The 21,983-nt window shown below is 41.6% G+C and overlaps 1 protein-coding gene across 1 annotated transcript in view; it reads left to right on the top strand.

Moving 5' to 3' along the window:
• Window positions 1–21,983, top strand: part of arfgef3 (ARFGEF family member 3) — a 629,444-nt gene that overhangs the window by 81,579 nt on the left and 525,882 nt on the right. The window contains exon 10 of the mRNA XM_031902164.1: window positions 12,303–12,627. Coding sequence (XP_031758024.1) covers window positions 12,303–12,627 — 325 coding nt within the window. The remainder of the gene's footprint in view (window positions 1–12,302; window positions 12,628–21,983) is intronic.

A 21,983-nucleotide genomic window follows, 5' to 3' on the forward strand; every position in this document is an offset into this window, starting at 1 on the left:
CCATCAGTGCACAACAATTTATTACCCTTTCAATAGTGCAGACGAGTATGGTATATTTCAAAACATGGTTTGAAACATAACCCGGGGTTGCGAGGGCACTTAGGGCAGTAGTACCGTGTATCTCGTCTTATACCCCTTTTGCGGCACACTCTGCAAGCTTTCTGGGCAAACACTTTTCCAGGTGTGGGTGGAAGCGTATCAATAAAGTGCTTCCCAATCAATCAGGCCACATTGTCACTAGGGGGCATCTCAGGCACAGTCTCCTCTACACCACTAAACAACAGGGCAGGGATTATCTGCAGCTGGTATTTATAATAGGATAATTTGCGGCCTGGTACTGCTGCCTTATATACAACGTATGAATTTCGAAGGGCCATTTGAATCAAGTATATACCAACTTTTTTGTACCAGGCCTTAGTTTTTCGAGTGGCGTTGTAGTAATGTTGGAGTTGATCAGTTCTGTCAACGCCACCCATGTACCTGCTGTATTCCCTGCAACAGAGAGGTTTTGTTTTAGGGGGCCTACCAACTCTCTGTACCACAGTTACTGACTCATCGTGGATTGTCGTCAGCATGAATACATTTTTTGTGTCATAATAATTTATGGCAAGGAGCTCATCATTTCTTAGGGCATAAACTTCTCCACGATTAAGTTTTTTGCTGACCAGATCCCTGGGCAAGCCCTTTCGGGTACGATTTATAGTGCCACAGGCTGGGGTATCTAAGCAATATAGGGCAGTGAACAGGGGGATACTAGTGTAAAAGTTATCCACATATAAGTGGTAACCTTGGCCCAAAAGTGGAGAGATGAGCTCCCATACAATTTTGCCACTGACAGTCAAATCAAGGGGACAACCAGGGGGGTCTAATTTGGAGTCCTTGCCTTCATAAATCATGAAATAGCTGGTGTACCCCGAAATGCTTTCGCACAGTTTGTAAAATTTGATCCCATAGCGGGCACGCTTGCTTGGGATGTACTGCCGAAATGCGATGCGCCCTTTGAAGAGGAGAAGTGACTCATCTATACAAATGTTTTGGGAAGGGGTATACACTTCTCCACACCGCTCAGACAGGCTATTTATAAGGGGCCTCAATTTATGCAGCCTGTCATGGCCGGGCACATCAGGGGGTACAGCCGTTGCATTGTTATTGAAATGCAGAAACCGGAGCAGTAGCTGATACCGGTTTCTCGGCATGGTGGCAGAAAAAACAGGGATAGACAACACAGTAGTGGTATCCCAGTAGGACTCCAAAGAATTTGCTTTTATGAGACCCATAGCTAAAGTGAGTCCCAAGAACTTTTTCATTTCGGCAATGTCAGTGGGATGCCATGCCTGCGCTCGAGCATACCTAGGTAGGGGATTATGGGTAAGGTATTGCTCGGCGTATAAATTTGTATAGAGGACCATATCCTGTAGGATGGCCTCAGTGATGTACAATTGAAAAAAATCAATAGGCTCAAAATTCCTGGTGTCCACCTTAACACCAGCGACTGCAGTAAAAGGGGGGATCTCAGGGGGAAAATTACAAGGAGGCCTCCACGCAGGCTCTCCTCCAGCTGCAGCATCAGCCCTATCACCATAGGCGGAGGGTGACTTTTTTGTTTGGGGAGGCTAAAGATGGCCCATACACAGACTGACCTACAGCTAATGTGAGACTTAGTGGATTCGCTGCTGGTGTAAAAAATTAACCTCCCAACTACCTCTTGCCGTTCCCACTGACTTCCAGGGATACTGTACAAAGTGCAGGGGGTGCTTTTTTTTACCTTAAAATGTTTAGGATGTAAAAGTATTCATACGTGCACTTCTGTGAGGGGATCTGCAAACATTTGTGTTTGTGATCAGTTAGCTTCAAGGGCTAGTTCGCATTCGAATTCACTTTTATTTTTAATGGTTATTCAGTTATTTAGCTTTTTGTTCAGCAACTCTCTATTTGGTATTTCAGCAGCTATCTGGTTGCTAGGGTCTTATTTACCCTAGCAACCAGGTAGTGGTTTAAACAAGAGATGGGAATATGAATATTTAAGGGGCCTACTTGGAAAAATAAGTAATACAAAATTATAATAATAATAAAATTGTAGCCTCACAGAGGAATATTTTTGGCCCCCATTTGAAATCTGGAAAGAGGCAGAACAGAGGCAAATTATTCAAAAAAATTAATTAGGAAGACCAATTGCAAAGTTGCTAGGAATAGGCTATTTCATAACATACTAAAGGTTAACTTAAAAGTGAACCACCCCTTTAGATGTGTTTATGTTAGTTTTGTAGTAAGAAAGGCAGTGGGTACTGACTCCCCATTATATACAGTGAGACGCAGTCCGTATTTACAAACCCAGCACATTATATACAGTGAGAAGCAGTGGGTACTGATGGCAGATATTCAGGCCCTGGCACTATAACACTGGCACTGATACACAACATTGGCTCCACTGTAACTTACTATAAATGAACAAAACAATGACAAAAAAAAATAGTAAGTGCAAAAAACAACAACAAATATACAAACACACAATGAGCTTTTTCAGAGGGAAAGAGTTAACTTACCCTCCATCTGTTAGGGTAGGGGATAGATTATAAATTATTATAGATGTCAGGTCAGGCAAAAAACTATTTAATGTCAGCTAGTGATTCTTTAGAACTGTATAGTACCTGTTTATAGTACCCGTGGGATGAAATCTGCAGCAAAAGTTGAGAGTTGGTTCTTAGGTAAAGTTACAGCTGCAGATTCTTCTGCAGATTCTTTTTGCAAAATCTCCCGATCCCTGTGTGCATCTGTGCTCTGATTGGTCAGTTTTACTGTCTGTCAAGAAAGCTGTGCTCTGATTGGAGAATCCACAAGAAGAAAGATCCAATCGGAGCACAGCAAAACGGGCTTGCAAGAACAGCTTTCCAGGACAGTGCAGAAACGGAGTAAGGTTTTTTTTTTGTTTTGTTTTTTTTAATGTGCCAAGCAGGTTTGGGGAGGCTTAGCCTCCCCTAGCCTTATGGAAAATCCGCCTATGCCTATCACCCTCTCCCTCATTTTGCACACTCTCCTCTACCTCCATGGGCTCCTCAAGAGCACTAACCGTGCTACTACTACACCATGACTCCTCAGTAGAGGAGTCACTCTCTGAACCAGGGGGCACATACTCGGAATCAGAGTCACTGAACTCCTCCGAGCTAGAGGCCATGCACAGTGCAGCAGCCTCTTCAACCGAGTACAACTTTCTGGCCATGTTGCCAACAAAATATTTTTTTATAACACCCTAGTCCAAAATCACAAAAAATCAAGTAAATCAGAATATGATCAGAAGCCAGAAAAATCTAACAGCTACGCAAAGATAAACTACTGCAACACAGGCAAGGCAGACACTAGAAAAAAAAAACAGGTAAGATCTGGCTAAGAAAAAAAGCAGCTTTGGTTTCAACCCCCCCCCCCCCTCTAAACCCCCTTGAACTCCTGAACTCCCTAAAAAAAATACAACCAAGAACAATCAGGAACAATCAGGAACAATCCAGAACAAGCAAAAAAAAGCAAAAGCCAGTAGATGCAACACACAAATAAAAAAAGCCAAGATCAATAAGCAAGAACAGTAAATGAACAGCAACACAAATCTAAAATGCAACGAAACCACTGAAAAATGCAAAATCAAGTTAACACAAGCAATATAACTAATCAAAGTATAACACAAAACTGAAAACTCACAAAACCACTGAACTATGCAAGAAAAATGTGATTATGCCGTGTGACTTGTGTTCAGGCTACCTGATCACTTGTCACACTGCAAAATCAAGGTAACACAAGCAATATAACTAATCAAAGTATAACACAAAACTGAAAACTCTCAAAACCACCGAAAAACACAAGAAAAATGTGATTATGCTGTGTGACTTGCGTTCAGGCTACCTGATCACTTGTCACACTGCAAAATCAAGGTAACACAAGCAATATAACTAATCAAAGTATAACACAAAACTGAAAACTCACAAAACCACCGAAAAACACAAGAAAAATGTGATTATGCCGTGTGACTTGTGTTCAGGATACCTGATCACTTGTCACACTGCAAAATCAAGGTAACACAAGCAATATAACTAATCAAAGTATAACACAAAACTGAAAACTCTCAAAACCACCGAAAAACACAAGAAAAATGTGATTATGCCGTGTGACTTGCGTTCAGGCTACCTGATCACTTGTCACACTGCAAAATCAAGGTAACACAAGCAATATAACTAATCAAAGTATAACACAAAACTGAAAACTCACAAAACCACTGAACTATGCAAGAAAAATGTGATTATGCCGTGTGACTTGTGTTCAGGCTACCTGATCACTTGTCACACTGCAAAATCAAGGTAACACAAGCAATATAACTAATCAAAGTATAACACAAAACTGAAAACTCACAAAACCACTGAACTATGCAAGAAAAATGTGATTATGCCGTGTGACTTGTGTTCAGGCTACCTGATCACTTGTCACACTGCAAAATCAAGGTAACACAAGCAATATAACTAATCAAAGTATAACACAAAACTGAAAACTCTCAAAACCACCAAAAAACACAAGAAAAATGTGATTATGCCGTGTGACTTGCGTTCAGGCTACCTGATCACTTGTCACACTGCAAAATCAAGGTAACAGTAATAACAGTATATATATATAATATAACAGAAATAAAAGTATAACACAGAACTTAGAAATCAGAGTAATAGAGTAAAACAAGTAATAAAACAGAAATAAAGCACAACGCAGAACTGAAAAAGCAATGAAACAAATAAAATCAATAATATAAAATAAAACTGATGAAACAGTGATTAGTGTGTAAAGGCTAAAAATGGAAAATAAAATAAAGGCAAAGTAAAAAATATGTATGTGTGTACACTTGTGAGTGTGTGTAAGTGTATGCCTGTGCAAAAAAAAAAAAGTGGAAACTGCAAAAAAAAAATCAGAAAAAAAAATTACAATTAGTGTGATGTGTAAATGGTGCAAAATTGGTACCTGGGGCAGGCAAGGCAGATCTCAAAGGCAGGCAGGCAGGCAGATCTCTGGTGCTGGAAGACCGCAGGGGGATGCAGGCAGGCTCCAAGAGGCTCCACGATGCTCCACGAGTGAAGGGGGCGGCGCCAGGGGCAGGATTAAATACCCCAAGCAGCAGGCACGTCCTGATGACGTCGCTGCGACTTGGGGGTCACACAGAGGCGATCGGAGGGGGCCCAGGAGGGAGCAGCGCCGGTAAGCTCGTTGCCTAGGGGGTTTTGGGCCTGGCAGCGCGTCTCTGCACTCGGATCGATCGGCGAGTGCAGAGAACGCGCTGTCCTTATGGGAAACGTAGCTTCTACGTGCTTGGCATACAACGATTTTTTATGCCAGCACGTAGAAGCTACGTGCTTGGCAGGGAAAGGGTTAAAGTGATACTGACACGAAAAAACTACTTTTTTAAATATGAATCTACATAAAAAGTTACCTATAGGTCATGTTGATCATTTTTCACTGATAGGGCTGCTTTTGTGAGTAATTATGTTGGGTTTAAAACCCCAACATACTGTTCTTCGACTTTAGCTTATTCTTCCGCTTCTTCTTCTTCTTAGCGCCCCCTATTTTCTAAACGCTACTCCTCCTACAGTTTTAGGGGTACAACACCCAAACTCCCCACACATCTTCGCCCTATAGCGGAGCAGGTTTCTTGTGCTTTTCTAAGCGATTGCACCCCCCGTCTTTTTGTGGCGCCGCTTCGAATTCCCCAATTTTCCCATTGACTTTGACAGGGAAGATTTTCAAACTGCTGCCACACTTACAGCTTTGAAGCTACACCCCCCAAACTTGAATAACATAATCATGGGGTCACCCCGATTGAAGCAGCAACATTTGTTGGATGACCCCAAAGTGGGAGGGGCCAACAACAGCCAATCAAATTTTAATCATTGACTTTAATAGGGAAATTGAAACTGCTGCCAATCTTACAGCTTTGAGGCTACACTCCCCAAACTTGAATCACATAGTCATGGGCTCAGCCTGAATGAAAATAGGATGATTATTGGATGCCCAAAAGTGGGCGGAGCTGTGAACAGCCAATCAGATTTTACCTATTGACTTGGCAGAAATCCAACCTGCTGCCAGTCTCACAGTAATAATGCCGGGGACCCCAATCCTTGCAGAGTTAGGCACCAGGTAACTGTGGTTCAAGGTAAGAAAAAGTGGGCGGAGCCACCAACAGCCAATCAGAGTTTACCTATTGACTTTTAATGGGGAAATCCAAACTGCTGCCATTCTCACAGAATTAACACCAGGGTCCCCAAACTTTTCACAGTTGGTCACTAGGGGACTGCAGTTTTAGTTTTGAAAAGTGGGCGGAGCCACCACAGGCCAATCAGAGTTTACCTATTGACTTTCAATGGGGAAATCCAACCTGCTGCTATTCTCACAGAATTAACACCAGGGTCCCCAAACTTTTCACAGTTGGTCACTAGAGGACTACAGTTTTAGTTTTAAAAAAGTGGGCAGGGCCACCACCAGCCAGATTTCACCTATTGAATTTTATTGGTTTGATGCCAGAGTTCGTAAACTTTGCACAGTCAGACACTGGGTGACTACGCATTTAAGATTTTTTTTTTTTTTGTAAGTGGGTGGAGCCACCAACAGCCAATCAGATTTTACCTATTGACTCTAAATGGGGAAATTCAACCTGCTGCCATTCTGACAGTATTAACACCAGGGTCCCCAAACTTTTCACAGTTGGTCACTAGAGGACTACAGTTTTCGTTTTGAAAAAGTGGGCGGGCCACCAACAGCCAATCAGATTTCACCTATTGAATTTTATTGGTTCGATGCCAGAGTTCGCAAACTTTGCACAGTCAGTCACTGCGTGACTTTGTACTCAAGGTTAGAAAAAGTGGGCGGGGCCGCCAAAAGCCAATCACATTTCTTTCATTGTTTTCAGTGGGAAAATTTTAATTGCTGCCATTCTCACATGTTTAATGTCAGGGTCCCCAAACTTTGCACAGTTTGTCACTAGGTGACTATGTTCCAAGTTTAGAAAAGTGGGTGGGGCCAACAACAACCAATTAGATTTCACCTATTGATTTTTATTGGTTTGATGGCATATTTTCCAAACTTTGCACAGTCAGTCACTGGGTGACTACGCATTCAAGATAAGAAAAAGTGGGCGGAGCCACCAACAGCCAATCAGAGTTTACCTATTGACTTTCAATGGGGAAATTCAACCTGCTGCCATTCTCACAGTACTAACACCAGGGTCCCCAAACTTTTTACAGTTGGTCACTAGGGGACCGCAAGTTTAGTTTTTAAAAGTGGGCGGAGCCACCAACAACCAATCAGATTTCACCTATTGATTTTTATTGGTTTGTTGCCAGGCTTCCCAAACTTTGCATAGTCAGACACTGGGTGATTACGCATTTAAGGTTTTTTGTATTTTTGTAAGTGGGTGGAGCCACCAACAGCCAATTAAATTTTACCTATTGACTCTAAATGGGGAAATTCAACCTGCTGCCATTCTGACAGTATTAACACCAGGGTCCCCAAACTTTTCACAGTTGGTCACTAGAGGACTACAGTTTTCGTTTTGAAAAAGTGGGCGGGGCCCCCAACAGCCAATCAGATTTCACCTATTGAATTTTATTGGTTTGATGCCAGAGTTCGCAAACTTTGCACACTCAGTCACTGCGTGACTTTGTACCCAAGGTTAGAAAAAGTGGGTGGGTCGCTAAAAGCCAATCACATTTCTTTCATTGTTTTCAGTGGGAAAATTTTAATTGCTGCCATTCTCACATGTTTAATGTCAGGGTCCCCAAACTTTGCACAGTTTGTCACTAGGTGACTATGTTCCAAGTTTAGAAAAGTGGGTGGGGCCAACAACAACCAATTAGATTTCACCTATAGACTTCATATGTTTAAATTTAAACTGCAGCCATTCTTTAAATATTAATACTAAGGTCTCCAAACTTTGCAGAGCTAATCACCTGGTAACTGCAGTTCAGAGTTAGAAAAAGTGGGTGGAGCCAACGACAGCCAATCAGATTTTACCTATTGATTTTCAATGGGAAATTCAACCTGCTGCCATTCTCACAGTATTAACACCAGGGTCACTAGGGAACTGCATTTTTAGGTTTTAAAAAGTGGGTGGAGCCACCAACAGCCAATCAGACTTCACCTATTGATTTTTTTTTTTGTTTTTTATATTTAAAATGTTGCTTTGCTCACACTATTTATGTCAGGGTTCCCAAACAAGTGGGAGGAGCCACCAACAGCCAATCAATTTCCACCCATTAGATTTCCTTGGTTTATATTTAAACTGATGCCATTATTTAAATATTAATTCCAGGGTTGTTAAAGTTTCCAGAGTTAGTCACTGGGTATTTGCCATTCAAAGTTAGAAAAAAGTGGGCAGATCCACCAACAGCCAATAACATTTCACCTATTTACTTTCAGTGGTGAAGTGTAAAATGCTGTCAGCCTCACAATGAATGCCTGAGTCCCCAAAATTTGCAAAGTTGGTCACTGGGGGACTGCAGTTCAAAAATAGGAAAAGTAGGTTGGGCCACTAACAGCCAATCAGATTTCATCCATTGAATTTTATTGGTTTAAATTTAAAATGCTATCATTCTCAAACTATTTATGCCAGGGTGCCCACTGTTTGTCACTGGGTGACTTCGACTCAAGGAAAAAGTGGGCGGAACCACCAATCACAATTCACCTATTGACTTTTATTGGGGTAATTGCTGCCGTTCTTTAACTATTAATCCTAAGGTCCCTAAACTTCGCAGAGTTAGTCACTGGGTAACTGCAGTTCCAGGTTAGAAAAAGGGGGTGGAGCCACCAACCGCCAATCAGATGTCATTGACTTTCAGTGGGTAAATTTAAGTTGCTGCCATGCAGACACTATTAAAACCAGGGTCCCCAAACTTTGCACAGTGGTTTTTACTGTATAACATGTGGTCCATGGTCAGAGAAAGTGGGCAGAGCCCATTCAGTGACTTCATGTTTTTCAACCCAACATGAAGTTTGTTCTCAAACTTCCCTTTCTAGTTATTATTCTTAGCGCCCCCTATTTTCTAAACGCTACTCCTCCTACACTTTTAGGGGTACAACACCCAAACTCACCACACATCTTCGCCCTATAGCGGAGCAGGTTGCTTGTGCTTTTCTAAGTGATCCGGCCCCCCGTCTTTTTGTGGCGCCGCTCCGAACCCCCCAATTTTTCCATTGACTTTGACAGGGAAGATTTTCAAACTGCTGCCAGAATTACAGCTTTGAAGCTACACCCCCCAAACTTGAATAACATAATAATGGGGTCACCCTGAATGAAACAGCAACATTTGTTGCATGACCCAAAGTGGGATGGGCCAACAACAGCCAATCAAATTTCACCTGTTGACTTTAATGGGGAAATTGAAACTGCTGCCAATCTTACAGCTTTGAGGCTTCACTTCCCAAACTTGAATCACACAGTCTTGGGCTCAGCCTGAATGAAAATATGATGATTGCTGGATGCCCAAAAGTGGGCGGAGCTGTGAACAGCCAATCAGATTTTACCTATTGATTTGGCGGAAATTCAACCTGCTGCCATTCTCACAGTGATAACACCAGGGTCCCCAAACTTTTTACACTTGGTCACTAGGGGACTGCAGTTATGGATTTGAAAAGTGGGCGGAGTCACCAACAGCCAATCAAATTTCCCCTATTGATTTTTATTGGTTTGATGCCAGAGTTCCCAAACTTTGCACAGCCAATCAGATTTTGTGAACAGCCAATCAGATTTTACCTATTGACTTGGTGGAAATTCAACCTGCTGCCATTCTCACAGTAATAACGCCGGGGGCCCCAAACTTTGCAGAGTTAGGCACCAGGTAACTGTGGTTCAAGGTAAGAAAAAGTGGATGGAGCCACCAACAGCCAATCAGAGTTTACCTATTGACTTTCAATGGGGAAATTCAACCTGTTGCCATTCTCACAGAATTAACACCGGGGTCCCCAAACTTTTCACAGTTGATCACTAGGGGACTGCAGTTTTAGTTTTGAAAAGTGGGTGGAGCCACCAACAGCCAATCAGATTTCACCTATTGATTTATATTGGTTTGTTGCCAGGGTTCCCAAACTTTGCATAGTCAGTCACTGGGTGACTACGCATTTAAGGTTTTTTGTATTTTTGTAAGTGGGTGGAGCCACCAACAGCCAATCAGATTTTACCTATTGACTTTACATGGGGAAATTCAACCTGCTGCCATTCTCACAGAAATAACACCAGGGTCCCCAAACTTTTCACAGTTGGTCACTAGAGAACTGCAGTTTAAGTTTTGGAAAAGTGGGCGGGGCCACCAACAGCCAATCAGATTTCACCTATTGAATTTTATTGGTTTGATGCAAGGGTTTGCAAACTTTGCACACTCAGTCATTGGGTGACAACATACTCAAGGTTAGAAAAAGTGGGCGGGGCCGCCAAAAGCCAATCACATTTCTTTCATTGTTTTCAGTGGGAAAATTTTAACTGTTGCCATTCTCACAAGTTTAATGTCAGGGTCCCCAAACTTTGCACAGTTTGTCACTAGGTGACTATGTTCCAAGTTTAGAAAAGTGAGCGGACCAACAACAACCAATCAGATTTCACCTACAGACTTCATATGTTTAAATTTAAACTGCTGCCATTCTTTAAATATTAATACTAAGGTCTCCAAACTTTGCAGAGCTAGTCACCTGGTAACTGCGGTTCAGAGTTAGAAAAAGTGGGTGGAGCCACCAACAGCCAATCAGATTTTAACTATTGATTTTCAATGGGGAAATTCAACCTGCTGCCATTCTCACAGTATTAACACCAGGGTCACTAGGGGACTGCATTTTTAGGTTTTAAAAAGTGGGTGGAGCCACCAACAGCCAATCAGACTTCACCTATTGAATTTTTTTTGTTTAAATTTAAAATTCTGCTTTTCTCACACTATTTATGTCAGGGTTCCCAAACTTTGCACAGTCAGTGACTGGATGATTACATATTCAGGGTTAGAACAAGTGGGAGGAGCCACCAACAGCAAATCCATTTCCACCCATTAGATTTGATTGGTTTATATTTAAACTGTTGCCATTATATAAATATTAATTCCAGGGTAGTTAAAGTTTCCAGAGTTAGTCACTGGGTATTTGCCGTTTCAAGTTAGAAAAAAGTGGATTGAGCCACCAACAGCCAATCACATTTCACCTATTTACTTTCAATGGGGAAGTGTAAAATGCTGTCAGTCTCCCCAAAATTTGCAAAGTTGGTCACTGGGGGACTGCAGTTCAAAAATAGGAAAAGTGGGTTGGGCCACTAACAGCCAATCAGATTTCATCCATTGAATTTTATTGGTTTAAATTTAAAATGCTGCCATTCTCTCACTATTTATGCCAGGGTGCCCACTGTTTGTCACTTGGTGACTTCAACTAAAGCTTAGAAAAAGTGGGCACACTCACCAACCACCAATCACAATTCACCTATTGACTTTTATTAGTATAAATTTACACTGCTGCCATTCTTTAACTATTAATCCTAGGGTCCCTAAACTTTGCAGAGTTAGTCACTGGGTAACTGCAGTTCCAGGTTAGAAAAAGGGGGTGGAGCCACCAACTCGTTGACTTTCGGTGGGGAAATTTAAGTTGCTGCCATTCAGACACTATTAAAACCAGGGTCCCTAAACTTTGCACAGTGGTTTTTACTATATAACTGTGGTCCATGGTCAGAGAAAGTGGGCAGAGCCATTCAGTGACTTTATGTATTTCAACCCAACATGAAGTTTGTTCTCAAACTTCCCTTTCTAGTTGTTACTTGAAGTTCCTAAATCTGACTGTTTGGCCAACCTGACTGTCCCTTCTCAGCCTGTCAGTTATAGCTTCTAATGCTAACGAACTCCTGCTGCACAAATATGTCAGCCCCCTCACAGAGGAACATGGGGGATCAGATAGGGAATATAAAAGCCTTAGGAAATACGTTTATGGCAAAATTATAAAGCTCATGCAAAGACAGTGTTATGAAAGATGTAAAGGTTTCATTTCTGGTGTGAGTATCGCATTAACATACAGTTTAAGTTTCTAAATACCTACTTGTGCTTGTATAGTTACATATTCAGTTGTACACTTGATACAGAGCTGTGGCCCAAAACATGTTGTGTGCACATTTTAGCTAATTAAGGCAAAGCAGCTATGGTCATATTGCCATAGCATGTTCTCTAATTTTTATTGACAATGCCCTTTGCTTTAGTTAGCATATTTGGGTAATAGGTTTGGTTGTAATCGTCTAGTAGACTGATTTATTGTGTATTTTCTGACCACCTCAGGAAGCAGCTTTGCCCAGCCCTTGTGGTGATCCTTGGGAACCCTGTTCATGACAAGACTGTCACCTCTGCACACAACAATTTCTGCATTGATTCAGACTGTCAGTCCGCTGGTGTGGCTGATCAAGGTCGTGGATCAGCCTGTTCATCTACAGCTCCAGCACTCAGTGGCCCTTCAGCCCGTGCAATTTATTACATTGCAGCTGAACTAGTTCGACTCATTGGTACAGTTGACTCTATGAGACCTGTATTACAGTCCCTATATCACCGCATCCTGCTCTATGCCCCACCTCAGAATCGTGTGGAGTCCATTAAAATTATGAAGGAGGTTAGTAAAGAAAAGTACTGTTAAGTATGTGTTTTTCACTTGTTAATGTGTCTTAATACTGAAGCTTTTTGTTAATTGTGTTGTTTCTCAAACAGTTTTGCAAAAAAATTTCTGTCGTTTCTCTAACTTTATTTGTCCATATCGTAGTTAATTAATTTGTTATATAATTGTCAAGATTATGGATATGTATATCCAGAGCCTCAAAAGATGCCTCAAAAGCCTCAAAAGATGCCTCCAGTAGCACACCATTTTCTTTTCTGCTGATTCATTGCACATGCGCTGTCTCTGTGCTATTGTCAGTTAGGAGCTTAGGGACTGACGCACAATATACTGTGTATACAGAATATAAAAGTCACAATATAAGGCTGACTAGTTATAAATAGTTAAGTTAAGTAATCTTTATTTGCATTTGCATATAAAATATACACATGAGACAAAATTGCAAATTAAAAGGCCCACCCAACAAAGAAGTAAAATCAATACATATTACGTTTCACATACATACTACTATCTAAGTGCAAAGTACAAAACCATATTATAGAATAAATAATGTGCTAACAAATCATTCCAGCTATTTCCAATCATTGCTATCTATTTAGCAGATCCAGCATTTTGTTTTAGTGCCCACATAAGTTTTTCAATATTACTTTTTAGTCAATTACTGTGCTATACTGTGCTATAATCTAAAGTGCCAATGTACCTTATTGTGCATAATTTCTATATAAAACCTGTGTTTAAATAATTAAATATTACACCTAAGCAAAAAGTGCAGTTTTGCATTCAGCCCCTTAATTTACCAACCTGACATAGTTAAACTTTAAGATCATTTAAAAATCTTACAGCTTGCGGAATAAAACAATTATTTAGTCTAGCTGACCAAGCTGTAATACTTCGATACCACCTGCCAGATGGTAAAAGATTAAAAAACTTGTCACAGGGATGAGTATGATCACCTACAATCCTAACTGCCTTGCAGGAGCAACATATTTTAAAAATATCGTAAATTGAAGGGAGGGATTCACCTTGCCATACCCCATTACAATAGAGTTTGTCCGTACGCTCTCTATTGGCTCTTCTATAAAATGATATGAGTGTGGAAGAGGTAAAATTTACATTTCTCAAAGAGGCAGAATTTAGACCCCACGTAAGATTTGAAATCTGAACCCCAAGGAATTTAAAACTACTCATGTTTTCAACAATGGAGCCATTTATATACAGAGCCTTATGGGTACAGGGAGTCTTTCTAAAATCCACAATCATATCCTTAGTTTTCTCAACATTTAGAAACAAATTATTGTCAGTACACCAGTTTGCTAGCTGTCCAACCTCCTCTCTATATGCTGATTCATCAGTATTCGTATTAAACCTATCACATGCAGCTCAGTAAGCAGTGCAATTAGCATCAGAATTCAAAAATCCCCCAGGAAGCATCAGCTTATATGACAGACAAACCTCATTTTCTGCTTGATAATTTGCCACGACCCCTAAGCTCAGTGGCGCTTCTGCCATTAGGCGAGTTGAGAAACTCGCCTCAGGCGGCAGAAGCGCCCCAGTTACCAGGGGCGGCAAAAAGCCGCTCCTGGTAACTTTAAGAGCCGAATTTCCGGTTTTTAAACCAGAAATTCGGCTCTTCTAGTGCAGAGAGCGCAATTGCTAGCAATCTCACCGCCCCCGGACCCGCTCCTGCGCTCAGAAGGTAAGCGCGGGGGGGCGGCATCCAGGAGCCGCCTCAGGCGGCGATATGGCCAGAATCGCCCCTGCCTAAGCTTAGTTTCTTAACAGCCCAATGACCATGTCGCAGACACTTTCCAAGATGGGGAGCTTCAGTGACAAGTGCAAAGTCCTGGTTCATTGCTGCTGTTGAGATACTGAGACTTTAGGCTGGTGCAGTATAGTATATAAAATACAGTATTCTAGCCATATGCATTTTTAGGTTTTAGTTCTCCTTTAATCCAATTAAAATGCTGTGGACAGACCTAAAGCGAGCAAATCATGTGAGGAAACCCATTAACATCCAAGAGCTGAAGCTGTTCTGTGTGGAGGAAAGGGTTAAAATTTCTCCAAGACCATGTTCAGAACTGATCAACAGTTAATGTATTGTTGCAGTTATTGCTGCACACCAAATACTGGGAGCATGATTCACTTACTTTTGCCACACACAGATATGTTATTGGATCTTTTTTTTTTTTTTATTAAATACAAGACTCAATATAATATTTTTTGTTATATTTGTTTAACTAGGTTTTCTTTATCTAAGCCAGATGACCTTTTAGGTCACATTCATATAAAAATGTTGAAAATTTTAGAGAGTTTGCAAACTTTCAAGCACCACTGTACATACTTATAGGCACATTTTAAGAAAGAATGTCATTCTGGTATAATCTGAGGGTCACTATCCCTTTAATCTTGCTGATTGCTTATATATATAATATATGTACAGTGAGTTGGTGCACACCACTAACAATGATTATACCTGGGTGCAAGAGCAAATATAGTACAATAAAACAAAAAAGTGTCAGCAGCACCACAGATCTGCATAACTCACAACATTTGAAAAATGAAAAGAGGGACAAAAAGATTTTCTTCCTCCAGTGAGCAGTAACCCCCCCTGTAAAACTTTATATTTCATAATGGGAGTTGGAACTTATTGAGGATGTGCACCACACACTAATTATTGGCAGAGTGCTGTACTACCAGCAGGGAGCACACCTTCAACCTTTTATCGATAACCGGGTGCCAGAGCAGAAATTAAAATAGTAGTAGCAGAGTGACGGCACTCACAGGGTTTTACACAATAATGCCAATATAGCCGTTTCAGTTCCCTACTGGATCCCTGACGATGGTTCCAGTAGGGAACTTAAACGTAGGACTAATAAACCTCACTATTTGCATTTATCATTTTGTTATTTATTGGTTATATTGTGTAAAAACCCTGTGAGTGCCGTCACTCTGCTGCTACTAATTATATATATATATATATATATATATATATATATATATATATATAGAATAGCTGTAGAGAGAGTCCGCACTCACAGGTCTTAAGAAAATATAGAAGTTTTATTCAAATCAACATCTAACGTTTCGGCTGCATCCACAGCCTTTCTCAAAGACAATGTGAAACAAACAATGGTGCACTGAAAAAACCGAATTTGGCGCCAAACAATGACGTCATAGGTGTGAATACATTAGCATACAGTGTGAAAAAAACGCTCTCAAAACACATTGAATCAACAAAAAATGTTAAGATAATATGGATTAGGCATAGAACACAAACAAAAGGACTGTCAGGGGAAAAGAAAAATGGGTGTGTATTAAAAAAGCCCGCTTATGTATCTAGTGCTGAACTGCAACTCACACATGTCGCAAAGACATCCCCAAGTTATAAGTTTATAAATGTACAAAATCGAACTGGCCCAAGGAATAAGAAATAATGAGGGACAGTAGGGCAAATATACATCAAGGAGTTGCTGAAAATGAGTAACTAACATGACTGTTCTGTGCAGCATGTATTGCCTGACATGACTGACATGACTTTCAAATAATGCATTATATGGTGTGCCTTATGGGGAATCGGTCCGCTTATTTGTAGTAAAGCTAGGATAAGGGGAATAGAAGAGGCAGATGGGAAGAAAAGTAGTCAAAGAGAAAGATGGAAAATAGTAACTGAGGAGAGACAAAGTAGAGAGGACAGAGTGAGGTAATGAGAAAGGAAAGATGACGGTGCGATGGTATGGCAAAAGCAACGGCACCAATTAGTGCGTTTGTTAGCGTGGAAAGCCGATCAGTAGTACTCGGCCATCACCAAGAACTTTATAGATGTGACTCTCCTTTGCAGGTGCTGTCAGGTGGCGAAGGGCTCAATACTATGGGAGACAGACCAATGATGTAAAAGGCAGCGGGGTTACTGGTATGCCAGAGTAGGGAGATTAAAAGGTATCGTGTCATTCTCAACGTATCTTGGACGCAGGTACCAAAGGAGGGAAAATTTCTCAAAAAAGATAAATATTATGGCAGAATCAAGCCCAGGTTGTAACGCACGGATGGTGCGATCATACGTCACGAGGAACCTCTATTGTTAAGGTCCATTGGACAGTATTACGCACACTATTGCACCGTGTGTGTTGTATAGGGCATCAACAATAAAGTGTTTATAAAAAACAGTGTCATATGTAATTCTTACTCAGTTTGTCACGGATGGTGCACCCATACGCACAAAGAGACCCCATATGTAATGGGTCCTGTAAGCAGTACTTAGCACACTATTACACCGTGTGTAGAAATAAATAAGGTATGTGGATCTGTCATATCGCTGTAGGAAAGATGGTTCATAGTGGTGGGACAGTTGATCGGCACCGTGAGTGGAGAAAAATAGGCGAGAGAAAAAAGAAGAAATACAGGAGAGAAGGGAAAAAGGAGGAAAAGCAAGAGGACAAGAAGGAAGTGGAGACAAAGGGAAAAAGAATCCAGTTATGGGTGAAAGGCGTTAAATAACCAGGTCAGCAAACTTGGTATAATATCAATGAGGAGTTAAACAAATAAGGGCCTTCTTATATAGACCAGTCTTATATAAACCAGTCTTACACATAGGAGTAGCCTATAGTCCTAGATACCGGGCTGCAGGTGACACACAGGGAGGGGAAAACTGCAAAAGTCTTGCTTTTCCTCCTTTTTCCCTTCTCTCCTGTATTTCTTCTTTTTTCTCTCGCCTATTTTTCTCCACTCACGGTGCCGATCAACTGTCCCACCACTATGAACCATCTTTCCTACAGCGATATGACAGATCCACATACCTTATTTATTTCTACACACGGTGTAATAGTGTGCTAAGTACTGCTTACAGGACCCATTACATATGGGGTCTCTTTGTGCGTATGGGTGCACCATCCGTGACAAACTGAGTAAGAATTACATATGACACTGTTTTTTATAAACACTTTATTGTTGATGCCCTATACAACACACACGGTGCAATAGTGTGCGTAATACTGTCCAATGGACCTTAACAATAGAGGTTCCTCGTGACGTATGATCGCACCATCCGTGCGTTACAACCTGGGCTTGATTCTGCCATAATATTTATCTTTTTTGAGAAATTTTCCCTCCTTTGGTACCTGCGTCCAAGATACGTTGAGAATGACACGATACCTTTTAATCTCCCTACTCTGGCATACCAGTAACCCCGCTGCCTTTTACATCATTGGTCTGTCTCCCATAGTATTGAGCCCTTCGCCACCTGACAGCACCTGCAAAGGAGAGTCACATCTATAAAGTTCTTGGTGATGGCCGAGTACTACTGATCGGCTTTCCACGCTAACAAACGCACTAATTGGTGCCGTTGCTTTTGCCATACCATCGCACCGTCATCTTTCCTTTCTCATTACCTCACTCTGTCCTCTCTACTTTGTCTCTCCTCAGTTACTATTTTCCATCTTTCTCTTTGACTACTTTTCTTCCCATCTGCCTCTTCTATTCCCCTTATCCTAGCTTTACTACAAATAAGCGGACCGATTCCCCATAAGGCACACCATATAATGCATTATTTGAAAGTCATGTCAGTCATGTCAGGCAATACATGCTGCACAGAACAGTCATGTTAGTTACTCATTTTCAGCAACTCCTTGATGTATATTTGCCCTACTGTCCCTCATTATTTCTTATTCCTTGGGCCAGTTCGATTTTGTACATTTATAAACTTATAACTTGGGGATGTCTTTGCGACATGTGTGAGTTGCAGTTCAGCACTAGATACATAAGCGGGCTTTTTTAATACACACCCACTTTTCTTTTCCCCTGACAGTCCTTTTGTTTGTGTTCTATGCCTAATCCATATTATCTTAACATTTTTTGTTGATTCAATGTGTTTTGAGAACGTTTTTTTCACACTGTATGCTAATGTATTCACACCTATGACGTCATTGTTTGGCGCCAAATTCGGTTTTTTCAGTGCACCATTGTTTGTTTCACATTGTCTTTGAGAAAGGCTGTGGATGCAGCCGAAACGTTAGATGTTGATTTGAATAAAACTTCTATATTTTCTTAAGACCTGTGAGTGCGGACTCTCTCTACAGCTATTCCATCTATTATTTTGGGACTGCACCCAGGCTCCCTTGGACCTACTTATACGTGAGTGCCTGTCTTCTTGCAACATACTGTCTCCACTTTAACAGTGCACCCGAGCTGTATTTCTATGAACACTACTGTGACCTTTTCACTGACCAAACTGATGTGATGGCGACACATGACGCACGCGACATCTGTGATGTCCCACTGTCTGGGCTTCAATTTTCAGACGCTGAAGCTGCTGATATCCTATTCACAGAAACTGCTGATGATGTTATCCCACAATCATCCAATGCTGAACTATACCATTCTCTTCTCCGCTCTAAGGAGCGTGAAATTGAACTTAAGTTGCATGGCATATATTTATCAGACTTTTATAAACGGCAGCATATCCCACGAGGCTTCAGGGTACGTAACATTCCCACGATTGGCCGCAATAATATCGAGTTTTGTAAAAAATGGTGCCAGATTCTTAACAAGTGCTCTATGGACCTCATGCTGCTTGTTATAGATGAGGTGAGCAAGAATTTGCAAACTACACGGACTGAGATTGCTGCCCTAGAATCTGCCCATCTGTCTACTCTTGCTAACGACCGTGACCACAAATGGCTTGACAAGTTACAGAACCAACTAGCACTTTACACTGCCGAACTACATAAATTCAAGAAACAGAAAGTTAACATTGTTGCCACTGACTATCAGAATAGACGTGTATACAGATGGTTAACTGGAGGAGAGACCACTTCTAGAGGTAGATCTGCACCCCGTTTCCAACATCAGCGCCTGGGTCGCATTGATTCTTCCCCTTACACCACACAGTCTTCTGATACCGACACACCAATGAGAGGACGCGGCGGACGTAGGGGCCGAGTTGCACGTACCACACTTAGCTCGGCTACACCTTACACTCCTGATTCTGCACATTCAAGTTTTTTAGGATCCAGCACCCTTCCGCGCACTGTGGGCGTCCCCACAAGAGACGAGGCGGGCGTCAGCACACGGTCCACAAGATACACCAAAGTCCGGAACAGGTAGTGTTCAATTTAAGTTCACATGTTCTATCACCATCTGAATTGTCACTATTGTCCAAAGGTCTGTCGTTTGTCCCCACCACCTCCACACAAACCCTAGACATTATGATAGACATACATCGGTTCCAACGTACTTTAAAAACTTAAGGAGCACTTTAGAAACACTCCCAACTCTACTCCTGCTTTCAAAGCCCCCAGCCAATATGAACCTCCAAATACACCTAAGTCAATTGAAGCGTTCACGAGGTTGCTTATTGATGAAACTCGCAAAATATCTACCCCCTCCTCACAACACCGCAACCTCACCAACTCAGAGAGGGCAGCAATCAAGAGTCTGACACAGAACTCTAACATTGTCATCCGACCAGCCGACAAAGGAGGTGCGGTGGTAGTACAGGATTACAAGGATTACAGACAGGAAATAATAAATCAGCTGGCAGACTCGGCCACTTACCGTAAACTTGACTGTGATCCCACTCGATCCTTTAAAAAATCTATTGATGCAACACTGACACTTGGTCTACATTGTGGCCACATCAGTATGGATACCTACAATTTTCTTACCAACACTTTTCCAAAATGCCCTGTCCTTTACACTTTGCCCAAAATTCATAAACATCCAACTAAACCTCCAGGACGCCCTATTGTGAGCGCAAGGGACTCCCTCTTACAACCACTTTCTATATACGTTGACCACTTCCTGCAACCAATTGTCACACAATCCCCTACCTACATTAGGGACACAAGTGACCTGCTACTCAAACTACAGGATCTTCACCCTCTACCATCCGGAATACTACTAGCAACGATGGATGTATCTTCATTGTATACAGTTATACCAATTGAAGAGGGCATTGCTAATGTCAAAAATTTTCTCACACGGTACCCTGCACCTGACAGACCCCCTGTGGAATTTTTGTCTACTCTACTGCAACATTGCCTAACGCTCAATTATTTCAAATTCGAACTCTCCTATTACTTACAAACCAGTGGAACCAGTATGGGTTCAAATGTGGCTCCATCTTTCGCTAATCTGTTCATGACTAACTATGAACAGACCTTCATACTTCCCACCTACGGCTCACATATCCACAGACTTTTCCGCTACATAGATGATCTATTACTGCTATGGACAGGTACAGCTGACCAATTTTGGTCGATGGTCCATGAACTGAATCAACTACCTACAACTATTCGTTTCACAGCTCACCTTGATGATGGTCCTACTGCATTTCTAGATCTCAACCTTATGATACAGGGGACACACTTAACTACTTCTACATATAGGAAACCCACAGATCGCAACACTTTATTGCATCACGCATCTTGTCATCCTCCACATGTTTTGAAAAGCATCCCATACTCACAGATGATGCAAATGGTGAGAAACAACTCTGATCCTACCACACTACTTCAACAGACAGACGATCTGAAATCTCGTTTCCTGCAACGTGGATATCCTTCGGGCGAATTGGAGCACAGCAGAGAGAGAGCCCTCTCGCACACGCAAGCACAAGTTCTTCATTCTAACAAACCACGCACCCCCACCAAGCAGGATGATCGTCTTACTTTCATCACTACCTTTACCCCTGATAAGAAGCCACTGATCAATGCCTTTCTTTACCATTGGTCAGTGCTCGAAAAAGATCGGACACTCCCTCCAATTTTCAGATCTCCACCTCGCATTGCATACAAAAGAGGCAGCAGTCTTAGGGACCTACTGGTCAAAACGGACCCTACACATTGCTATCAGATGTCTCATCCAACTTCCTGGCTACCTTCCACCAAACTGGGTTGCTATAGATGTCCTAATTGCATCACCTGCAGTTCCATGTTGACAGGTCCGACTTTCAATCATCCACATTCCGGTCGGAACATCTCTATACAACATAGGGTCACCTGTACCTCAAAATATATTGTGTACTTCATCAAATGCCCCTGCGGCCTTTTTTATGTTGGCAAAACCATCACTACATTCCGGGATCGTATGGCGAATCATCGTTCCGCAATCCGGACTGCACTCTCTGATGATAAGGCTGACACCCCAGTTGCAGCGCATTTCCTTGCTCATAAACACTCTCTGGCTAGTATGAGATGCATGATCATTGATCATATTCCTCCTCCTGTCCGCGGTGGTAACCGTGAGAAATTGTTACTACAAAGAGAACTAAAATGGATGCATAAATTGAATACTGTGAGTCCCTACGGCCTCAATGAACTTGTTTCATATTCTGCCTTTTACTTGAAATGACCGTTTGATAT

The sequence above is a fragment of the Xenopus tropicalis genome, chromosome 5 (assembly GCF_000004195.4).
Source record: "Xenopus tropicalis strain Nigerian chromosome 5, UCB_Xtro_10.0, whole genome shotgun sequence".
NCBI lineage: Eukaryota > Metazoa > Chordata > Amphibia > Anura > Pipidae > Xenopus > Xenopus tropicalis.